The 12,218-nt window shown below is 40.6% G+C and overlaps 1 protein-coding gene across 1 annotated transcript in view; it reads right to left on the bottom strand.

The window, feature by feature from the left end:
• The window catches only part of LOC150077362 (GTP-binding protein 6), a 300,778-nt gene that overhangs the window by 204,080 nt on the left and 84,480 nt on the right, over positions 1–12,218 (bottom strand). Inside the window, exon 4 of the mRNA XM_090386669.1 lies at positions 12,025–12,130. Within this exon, the coding sequence (XP_090242795.1) occupies positions 12,025–12,130 (106 nt within the window). The remainder of the gene's footprint in view (positions 1–12,024; positions 12,131–12,218) is intronic.

Genomic DNA, 12,218 nt, shown 5'->3' with positions numbered 1-12,218 from the left:
GTTGCTGTTTCCCATATGTAGTACTTTACATTTGTCAATGTTAAACATCGTTTGCCACCTCTCAGCCCATCTGCTCAACCTTTCCCGATCCTGCTGCACCACCCTAGCGTCAGTAGTGTCCTTAACAACCCTGCCAACCTTTGTATCGTCTGCAAACTTGGACATTAAGCTTGTTATACCATCATCAATATTATTAATAAATACAGAAAACAATAATGGACCCAACACTGAACCCTGAGGGACTCCACTAATAACATTAGTCCACGACGAGCAGTGTCCATTGATTACCACTCTCTGTCTTCTCTCCCTCAACCACATCTTTATCCATAGCAGCAATTTGCCTCCAATGCCACACTGCTCCAATTTGTGCAGCAGTATCAAAAGACTTTCTAAAATCGAAGTATACAATATCAAAGTTATTCGCTGCATCCAGCTCTTTTGTGACTGCATTATAGTATCCAATCAAATTGGTCAGGCAAGACTTCCTTCCCCTTAACAAAACCATGCTGTGTCCGAGCTATAACTGAAGTCTTGTCTAGATGATCCTGCAGTGCTTCTTTAACCAGTGCCTCCATTAATTTTCCGGGAACAGAAGTTAAACTCACAGGTCTATAATTACTTGTGTCAGCCTTTGATCGTCCTTTGTGAAATGGGGTCACATTTGCACACCTCCAGTTTATGGGTACCTCCCCTGAGCCCAAGGAAGCTCTCATAATTATGGCTAAGGATTTGCTTACTTCCTTTGCTGCTTCCTTTAATATAACTGGATAGATCCCATCCACCCCAGGTGCCTTTCTTGTGTTTATCTTCAACAATTTCTCCTCCACTTTACTCTCAGTTATTACAAGATTATCTACCTTACTGCCAGAGTTGAATACACCTCTAGAATTCCCCTCGCTGAATAACTCCTCATGTGTGAATGTCGAAGAAAAATATTCATTTAGGTTGTTAGCCACCTGAGCAGGATCATCAACAGTTGAACCATCGATATCAAGTGGACCAATCTGATTCATCCCCTTCCTTCTACAGTTTACATAAGTAAAGAACTCTTTGCAGTTTTTCTTTACATCCTTTGCTAAAGATTTCTCATAATCTTCCTTTGCTTGTGTAACCTCCTTTGTGACTTGGTTACAGACCAGCTTATATCTATCATAGGCTTCTGTGTCTCATGTTAATTTATATGTATCCCATGCATTTTTCTTCTTTGCCATGTGTCTCATTAGTTCATCTGACATCCATTTAGGCCTAAACCTTGAACAATATTTCTTAGTTGGTATGTAAAGCGTAGTAGCTACCAAGATAAGTTCTTTGAATGCTTCCCATTTTGAATTTGCTGTTGGTGTCATCATCAGTTGGTCCCACTGCATAGAATTTAAATACTGTCTCAGACCATCGTAGTCGCCTTTACGAAAGCAATAACCCTTCCCTATCTCCCTGATGGTAGTTGCCTCTTTGAGTAAATCCCACTTCAGCACACTGTGATCACTGCCATCTAGTGGTTCCTTTATCTGCAGATCCTTAATGCATGAAGAATCACTACTGATAATGAAATCAAGAGTATTACTCCCTCTAGTTGCCTCCAGAGCATGCTGATGTAGAAAACAATCATCCAATAAATCCACAAAAGCCTTGCTAGTGTGTGAGTGACCAACCCACAAATTCCAGTCAATATCTGGGAAATTAAAATTCCCCCCATTATAAGACTCTCTGATTTACTGGCCCACTCTATTTCCCTGTACAGTTTCTTATTATACTCATCAGAGTCATTTGACCTATAGCACACTTCTACTCTCAATTTTGATCTCCCAATGCTTATGTCACACCAAACTGACTCAACACTGCACTGTCCAGTGATGTCGACTGGCTTCACTTCCTTGGATTTTATGTGTTTCTTAACTAATAGCATAACCCCCTCCTCCTTTCCTATCCTGTCTATCCTTTCTGTACACATTGTACTCCCCAAATTCCAGTTCTGCCTTCCTTATATCTGTGTGACACCACATCTCTGATATCCCAACAATATCTGCCTTTGATGCTTTGAGCAATACCTCAAATTCATCAAATTTATTTACCGAACTCCTAGCATTGGTGTACACGCAAGTATACATGCACCTGTTCCTATTCTTAGCTACCCTAACACAACCCATGTGTTTACTTGTACCGCAATGACTCCCAGCAGTCTCTGAAATATCCTGCATCTTGTTTTCTAGGCTTCTGCTCATTCCAATAGAAGCAGAGCAAGAATCACTTTCACCTCTGCCAGTGGCTACTGTTAATCTATTAGTCCTTGTATCCCCCCAAGCTAGCAGTTTTCCGACCCACCTAACACTGCCTCGATAACATCAGCAAATATTCTTGCACCCTTTCTATTTAAGTGTATCCCATCCCTGTAGAAGTAGTCTCTCCTGTTAACAAGTACAGAGCAGGCTGAAAAAAATTCTATCCCTTGAGCCTTGCACAATCTTTCCAGGGCCGAATTGATCGACAAGGCTCTCATCATATACTCCCTCCTATAGTGTCTGGGCAGAATTGCAGACACTTTCAAATTCAACCCTAATTCACAGCTTTTTTTCAACAGTGACCTGTACTTGTTAAGTAATTCTACCGGTTTCCTACTCTTACAACTGTACAACTATATCACCTTTTGTGCCCTTAAAAGATGATATCCACTCTACAATGTCATCAACCTTTGCCCCTGGTAGACATACCCTGGTTCCACCTATTCTTTTTACAAAGCATGTTCCCCGTTTCCCTGACAACAGAGTCACGAACAACTACTAGTTCTTGTGGAACCAGTGCATTCTGCCTGGGGGGTTGCCACTGTGTTGCACGATGACCAAGTGCAAGCTCTGGTGTTGCTGTGGGCAGCTGAGAGCTTGATGGGCCCTCAATTTAGATCCTTCTAGGGCATTCACCCTGTCCTTCAAGCTCTCATATAGGCGCATAACAACGCTGAGTTGTCGGCTGATTTCTTTATACTCCTTGCATCGCGCGCACACACACAAAGACATCCCCCATGGCAATATCAAGTCCCGTACCCGATTGCTCCACAAACATCATGCAAGCAGTGCATTTTAAAAGGCTGTGATTCAGAGGGCAACTGCCCTTCTTCACCCCCTTCCTTCAAGCGATTACATAAACAAAAATCTTTTCTGCATTTCTTTGTATTCTTAGCCAGAAACTTCTCAATCTGCCTTAGTTTGCCTAACCTCTTTTGTGACTTCATCTATATCTGATGCCTACAGTAGTTTATATCTAATGTTGGTATTTTTATCCCATGATAATTTATGTGCTTCCCATGCACTTTTCTTCATTGCCATAAGTCTTCATCAATTGATCTGACACTCTTAGGCTTCAGCCTTGTACGGAATCTCTCAGTTGGTATAAAATACCTCGCAAGGTGACTTACAGTGATCTCACACAGTATTTAAATTCTATGCAGTGGGACCGCCTGATGATGTTACCAACAGCAACTTCTAAGTGAGAAGTAATCATAGAAGCGATTACTACGATTACTTCTCACTTAGAAGTTGCTGTTGGTAACATGTCATCAGATGGTCCCACTGCATAGAATTTAAATACTGTGTGAGATCACTGCAGTCACCTTTATGAAAGCAAAAGTCTTCTTCCTTAGATGTTAAGACATATGTTTCATATCAATATCATTAATCACCCAGAGGCTCACATCTGGTGAGTATGGGCTTCCAGAGTAGTTACATCTATAATGAATCCCACACCAATACAGTGTGATCACTGCCATCTAGTGTGTCCTTTATGTCCAGATTCTTAACACATATGATAATCATATCAAGTATATTCTTTTCTCTTGCTGCCTTTCTACTTTCTACAAAATGTAAAAAAACTACCATCCAATAAATCCATAAAAGTCTTGCTTCTATGTGATTGACCAACCCATGAGGTATAATCAATACTGGGAAAGTTAAAATCCTCCATTATAAGACAACCTGATTTACTGGCCAAATCTATATAGATGTTTACCGCAGTCATTAGACCTATAGCACACTCTTACTCTCACTTTTATTTTCCCAGTGCATATACATACCAAACTGACTCAACATTGCACTGGCTACCCATGTCAATTAGACACATTGCCTTGGGTTTGATCTGCTTCTTAACTAAGAGCATAACTTTCCCCCCACCTCCTGTCCATCTTTTGTGTACATATTGTACTCCCAACAATCAAATTACTCATCCCTTATGTTTGAATGACACCAAGTCTTTGATATCCTAACAATCTCTGCATTTGATGACTTAACCAGTATGTCAAATTCAAATTTATTTACAATGCTCCTAGCATTTGTATACATGCAAGTATACGTGTAATTTTTTTTTACTCTTAATAATCCTAACACAGCCCCACATATTTGCTTGTTCCATGAGGATCCCCAGCAGTTCTTGAAATCCTGACACCTTGCTTTCTATGCTACTGCATGTTCTAATAGAAGCAGTGCAATTATCACTTCCACTTCTGCCTATGGCTGCTCTTAATATATTAGTCTTGTATCCCACCCACCAGGCTAGTAGTATTCCAATCCACTACACTGCCTTGATAGCATCAGCAAATATTCTAAATGTTCTTGCATTCCTTCCATTCAAGTGTATCCCAATCCTGTAGGCAATGGTCAGGCCACACCTTGAGTACTGTATACAGGTCTGGAGGCCTCATTTCAAGAAGGATGTAGAGCTGCTGGAATGAGTACAGAGAAGGGCAACAAGATTAGTGAATGTAACAAAGGGTTGCTCTTACAAATTACAGTGCAAGTTTTGCAAATTACAGTGTCTGGAGACTAGGCACCGGCGAGGTGATCTGATAGAGGTGTATAAAGCCTTGAATGGTTTGAGCATGCTCAATGCCAATGAGATTCTTCCTCTTGCTCAGAATAATCACCTGAGAGGGTATAAATTCAGATTGAGGAAAGACAGATGTAGGATAGATGTGCGGAAATTTGCCTTTAGCCAGTGGGTAGTTGGTTGGTGGAACAGACTTCGATCCCTTGTTGTTGAAGTTGATAGCCTAAATAAATTTAAGGCTCAGCTGGACAGGAATTTGGAACGAATGGAGGGGTGAAATGGGAGTGCTTTTTTTTTTTTTTTTTTTTTTTTTGGCTGATGCTGCATAAGCTTGCTTTCTTGCATCATATGCCTCTACTAATGCTAAAATGCTAATGCTGTAGAAACAGTCCTTTTAATAAGATCAGCCCATGCTGAGAAAATTCTACCCCATGAGTCCTGCATAGTCTCTCCATGGTCAAATTGATTGATAAGGCACTCATCATGTATTCTCTTATCGTGTCTAGGTAGAATTGCAGACACTTTCAAATTCATCCCCCCCCCAATTCACAACTTTCTAAATACTGCTCTGCACTAGTTATTAAATCCTCTGATGCCCTACTCTTAATATCACATTAGTACCAATGTGTACAACAAGATCACCTTTTAAGCCCTTGAAACATACTAAAAAAAGATAGACATTACATACTAAAAAGACTGCTTTAAACCAACTAATATAAAAAAAGATCTGGAGAGTCCCCTTAACACATTAGCTGTGTGTTAAGGGGACTCCAGATCTTTAACTCATATGTGCATTATAGGGTTTTTAATCTACTTGGATGAATAAACCACCTGACTATGAACCATTTTCTTCCAATTTGATGGAAGAAAACTGGATATTTCTGTCAGGCACACTTCGTCAGCAGCTAATTAGTTTTTCTTTCTGCTTTGAAACTTGCTCATATCCAGCCAGTTCCTGAGAAGGGTGACAAATCCCTCTCCCATCCAATTATCATCCCATTGCACTTACTTCTACTCTTTCTAAAGTAATGGAGAAATTAATTGACCGCAAACTCTTAAACTATCTAGAAACCTTCCATCTGATCAATGATCACATGGATTCTGTCAGTGACAATAATCACCAGTGACAATCTACTGGTGATATTCCAGCTTATATTACCCATCTATGGACAAACTCAATGGAAAAGTTTGGTGAAACTAAGCAGTTGCTCTTGACATTTAGCATTAGCATTAGTAGAGGCATTTGATGCAAGAAAGCAAGCTTATGCAGCATCAGCCAAAAAAAAAAAAAAAAAAAAACCCATTTCCACTTCACCCCTCTGTTTGTTCAAAATACCTGTCCAGCTGAGCCTTAAACTTATTTAGGCTTTCAACCTCCACCACAAGGGATGGAAGTCTGTTCCACCAACCAACCAGCCGCTGGCTAAAGGCAAATTTCCGCACGTCTATCCTACATCTGTCTTTCCTCAATTTGAATTTATGCCCTCTCAGGTGATTTTTCTGAGCTAGAGGAAGAATCCCATCAGCATTGAGCATGCTCAAACCATTCAAGGCTTTATACACCTCTATCAGATCACCTCGCTGGTGCCTAGTCTCCAGACACTGTAATTTGCAAAACTTAAGCCTTTTTTCGTAAGAGCACCCCTTTATTCCATTCACTAATCTTGTTGCCCTTCTCTGTACTCGTTCCAGCAGCTCTACATCCTTCTTGAAATGAGGCCTCCAGACCTGTATACAGTACTCTAGTTGTGGCCTGACCATCGCCTTATACAATGGAATAATCACCTCCTTATCCCTGCTGGAAAAATTCCTGTATATCATTGACAATACTCCATGAGCTACTCTTGCAGCCCATCTGCACTGCTCAGAGAACTTCATATCTGCCTGCACAACCACCCCCAAGTCCCTTTCATTCTCTACCACTGTCAGTGTAGTACCACAGAGTTGATACGTTGCTCTGGGGTTGCTGTTTCCCATGTGTAGTACTTTACATTTGTCAATGTTAAACTTCATTTGCCACCTCTCAGCCCATCTGCTCAATCTATCCAGATCCTGTTGCAGCAGCATAGTGTCAGTTATGTCCTTGACAACCCTGCCAACCTTTGTATCGTCTGCAAACTTGGACATTAAGCCCAATATACCATCATCAATATCATTTATAAATACAGAAAACAATAATGGACCCAACACTGAGCCCTGAGGGACTCCACTAATAACATCAGTTCACGATGAGCAGTGTCCATTGATTACCACTCTCTGTCTTCTCCCCCTCAACCACCCCTTTATCCATAGCAGCAATTTGCCTCCAATGTCACACTGCTCCAATTTGTGTAGCAGTCTTCCATGTGCAACAGTATCAAAAGCCTTTCTAAGATCCAAGTATATAATATCAAAGTTATTCCCTGCATCCAGTTTTTTTGTGACTGCATCATAGTATCCAATCAAGTTGGTCAGGCAAAACTTCCCCTTAACAAAACCATGCTGTGTCTGAGCTATAACTGAAGTCTTGTCTAAATGATCCTGCAGTGCTTCTTTAACCAGTGCCTCCATTAATTTTCCTGGAACAGAAGTTAAGTTCACAGGTCTATAATTACTTGTGTCAGCCTTTGATCCTCCTTTGTGAATTGGGGTCACATTTGCACATTTCCAGTCTATGGGTACCTCCCCTGAGTCCAAGGAAGCTCTCATAATTATGGCTAAGGTTTGCTTACTTCCTTTGCTGCCTCCTTTAATATAACTGGTTAGATCCCATCCACCCCGGGTGCCTTTCTTGTGTTTATCTTCAACAGTTTCTCCTCCACTTTACTCCCAGTTATTTCAAGATTCTGTAGCTTACTGCTAGAGTTGAATACACCTCTGGCATTCCCCTCGCTGAATAACTCCTCATGTGTGAATGTCGATGCAAAATATTCATTTAGTTTGTTAGCTACCTGAGCAGGATCATCAACAGTTGACCCATCAATATCAAGTGGACCAATCTGATTCATCCCCTTCCTTCTAGAGTTTACATAAGTAAAGAACTCTTTGCTGTTTTTCTTTGCATCCCTTGCCAAGGATTTCTCGTAATCTACCTTCGCCTGCCTAACCTCCTTTGTAACTTGGTTGCATATCAACTTGTATCTATCATAGGCTTCTGTGTCATGTGTTAATTTGTATGTATCCCATGCATTTTTCTTCTCTGCCATATGCCTCATTAGTTCATCTGACATCCATTTTGGCCTAAACCTTGAACAATATTTCTTAGTTGGTATGTAAAGCCTAGTAGCTTCCAAGATAAGTTCTTTGAATGCTTCCCATTTTGCATTTGCTGTTGGTAACATCATCAGTTGGTCCCACTGTATAGAATTTAAATACTGTCTCAGTCCATCGTAGTCGTCTTTACAGAAGCAATAACCCTTCCCTTTACCCCTAATGGTAGTTACCTCTTTGAGTAAATCCCACTTCAGCACACTGTGATCACTGCCACCTAGTGGTTCATTTATCTGCAGATTCTTAATGCATGAAGAATCACTGCTGATAATCAAATCAAGAGTATTACTCCCTCTAGTTGCCTCCCGAACATGCTGATGTAGAAAACAATCATCCTATAAATCCACAAAAGCCCTGCTAGTGTGTGAGTACCAGCCCCCAAATTCCAGTCAATATCTGGGAAATTAAAATCTCCCATTATAAGACTCTCTGATTTACTGGCCCACTCTATTTCCCTGTACAGTTCCTTATACTCATCAGAGTCATTTGGCCTATAGCACACTCCTACTCTCAATTTTGATCTCCCAATGTTTATGTCACACCAAACTGACTCAACACTGCACTGTCCAGCGATGTCGACTGGCTTCACTTCCTTGGTTTTTATGTGTTTCTTAACTAATAGCATAACCCCTCCCCCCTTCCTATCCTGTCTATCCTTTCTGTAGACGTTGTACTCCCCAAATTGCAGTTCTGCATCCCTTATATCTGTGTGACACCACGTCTCTGATATCCCAACAATATCTGCCTTCGATGTTTTGAGCAATACCTCAAATTCATCAAATTTATTTACTAAACTCCTAGCATTGGTGTACACGCAAGTATACCTGCACCTGTTTCTATTCTTAGCTACCCTAACACAACCCATGTGTTTACTTGTACCGCAATGGCTCCCAGCAGTCTCTGAAATACCATGCATCTTGTTTTTCAGGCTTCTGCTCATTCTCATAGAAGCAGTGCAAGAATCTCTTTCACCTCTGCCAGTGGCTACTGTCAATCTATTGGTCTTTGTCTCCCCCCAAGCTAGCAGTTTTCCGACCCACCTAACACTGCCTCGATAGCATCAGCAAATATTCTTGCACCCTTTCTATTTAAGTGTATCCCATCCCTGTAGAAGCAATCTCTCCTGTTAACAAGTACAGTCCAGGCTGAAAAAAATTCTACCCCTTGAGCCTTGCACAATCTTTCCAGGGCCGAATTGATCGACAAGGCTCTCATCATATACTCCCTCCTATCGTGTCTGGGCAGAATTGCAGACACTTTCAAATTCAACCCTAATTCTCGGCTTTTGTTCAACAGTGACCTGTACTTGTTAAGTAATTCTGCCAGTCTCCTACTCTTAATATTATTAGTGCCAACGTGTACAACTATATCACCTTTTGTGCCCTTAAAAGATGATATTCGCTCTACAACATCATCAACCTTTGACCCTGGCAGACATACCCTGGTCCTGTTCCACCTATCTTTTTTACAAAGCATGTTCCCTGTTTCCCTGACAATAGAGTCACCAACAACTACTAGTTCCTTCGGGACCAGCGCATTCTGCCTTGGGGGTTGTCTCTGTGTCACGCGATGCCCAAGTGCAAGCTCCGGCGTTGATGTGGGCAGCTGAGAGCTTGATGGGCCCCTCAATTTAGTTTCTTCGAGGGCATCCACCCTGTCCTTCAAGCTCTCATATAGGCCCACAAGAACGCTGAGTTGTTGCCTGATATCGATACACTCCTTGCATCGCGCACACACACAAAGATTTCAAAGGTGAAAGCTTATTTTAGTCATGTTTGGCGTGACTAAAATAAGCTTTCATCTTATTTTTTTCTTAATGTGTTTTGTAAATGGGTATCCAGTTTTCTCTCTGACCACTCACTGCAGGCGATGGTAGATGGCTTGCTGTCTTCTACTTCTCCACTAATGCTGATGTTCTCCAAGGTTCAGTTCTTTCTACCACTCTTTTCTTCTTGTATATTAATTACCTTCTTCCATTGGCAGGAAATCCTATCCATAGTTTTGCTGATGATAGCACATTGCATTCCACCTTTCAGTTTGAGAAACCTTGCCCTGCACAAACAGCTTCTACTTCTCGAATATCCACTGCCAATCTGAAGTTGAGAATGGCCATGAGAGAAAGGCTCCATTGGAGAAGAGATCATCAAAAGTTGTCATCTGAAGTGCCTAGAAGGCCATTAGCCTCAACTGTGTACTTAGAAGGGTTGTTTGTGAGAAAAAGATCAAACATGTTAGCTGCATGCTTAAGATTGTCTGGTATTCTGGTAGATAAATGAACAACCTGTGTGAGGCCAGTAGTAATTGCAAAAGCCTCAGCATGTCGACCAGCTGAGTCGGTGTGACCCGAAAACAGAAGCCAACTGAAGTTATTAGCATTAAATCACCAAGGAAAATTATCTCACCCTTAGGAAAGTTGAACTGGAAAAAGTAGTTTCAAAGTGAGGAAGTCAAAGACTTCCAAGTGATTAGTGGATTTGGAAGAATGATAGGGACAACAGACGAATTTGACAGAATGAAATACAGAGAAGATCGAAATGAGGAGATTCCATATTACTAAGTCTCTGACAAGGAATATCAGAATGGTCATATACACAAGTACCACCTTTGAAGAGAAAGGAATCATACAGCAAATAATTCAAACAACTGAGATGCGAAGCGGTTGAATCATCCGATAACTGGGATTCTGTCAGAATGCCAGTTATGGGATTCTAATAAGAACCCCATAACTCAAACAAGTGGCAGACTGTACTCTAAGTGGAAATGGATATCACTGAGATCAGAACCGAGATCACATAAATTTGTGAAATGAACAAGGAAGTGTTTGGGAGTTTTAGATCTTTTTGCATATAAGTTTTTTTCTATTGGTTTGAAAATTCATGGTGTATTCAGTAGTAAGAAAAGGTGGGAGGGGGCCATGCTGTATGAAGTAATGAAATTTTTGGAAATGGTATACACATGGTGAGAATATACTCAAGCTCCTTGCCATAACATGACAATGCCCCCCCCCCATACACACTACCTGGACTCCCTCCAATCACTATCTGACAAAGTAAAGGAAGTGATATTATACAGTAGCTGATCCGGAAGCCTCCTAGAGAGTTACCAATAGGTTTAGTTCTGTGGACTATCTAGCAGCCAGCCTGTGAACATCATTTTAGAGCTGCAGCCTCGAAAGGTAAGAAAGAAAGGATCTTGCCATGATGTCCATCATAACTTCAAAAAACATCAATCATACTGCATGATGGAAGAGATGGGGGACGGTTTACTGAATCTTTTCGTTGGTTCCACTACTTCAAGCCTCCAATAAGCAAAGTGGTAGTATTACACCAGTTGATGAGTCACCTACCATCTAGTATTGCCTGATAACACAGAGAGGCAGCACTCCTGCATGTGGTGTGGGTAGCAAACCTTGACTTTTTCTTACATTGGTTTGCACCTAGATAGTCTCCTACAGTGTGTTAGGTGCCGTAATTCAGGACTTACACAAAGTTGTTTATACCCAGGGTTACCAACAGTTCCACAATTGTGAATGTGCAAGCAGGGGATTTGGCTGTTACAGATCGACCAGACTCTGTCGAAATTGGGTTCACATGACTTGAGTCACCTGACTCATGTATATAAAGTATCACCTGAATACTGTATGTTGTTTTTTAAAGGTATATCAGTTTTTTTGTATGGTATGTTGTTTTTTAAAGGTATATCAGTTTTTTTTGTATGGTATGTTGTTTTTTAAATTCTTTAAGCATTAAATTTAATTTTTTGCAAATGAAGTACCCTTTGCAACAAGGAAATCTTTGTAAAATAAACAGTAGCTATTGGCCATCACTCAATATTCACAGAATGATTGATCATATTATGGAAAGGGAAGGGATCTGAAGATGACTTCATGAAACAGCTTCTTTCTATTAACTGATATTTTATCAACAAAATTTACTTTATATTTCAAATTTAAAACAAACTTACCATAAGTACATGCTTCTTGGTCTCCAAGAATGTTTCACCAGAGCCACGACTGCGCTGACGTCCACCCTGTTGTATTTTACCATGCTGTAGTTCAGTAATCCTTGCTCTTTGGATTAATACTATTAATTAATAGGCGTATATGTGCAGAAAAAAAAAAAAAACTTAAAAATATATATTTTCTCTTTAACTATAGA

This window comes from Mastigoproctus giganteus, chromosome 12 (assembly GCF_048544385.1).
Source record: "Mastigoproctus giganteus isolate SK-2022 chromosome 12, ASM4854438v1, whole genome shotgun sequence".
NCBI lineage: Eukaryota > Metazoa > Arthropoda > Arachnida > Uropygi > Thelyphonidae > Mastigoproctus > Mastigoproctus giganteus.
Note: the sequence above shows the minus strand (reverse complement) of the source record. Positions and strands in the feature narration are given on the sequence as shown.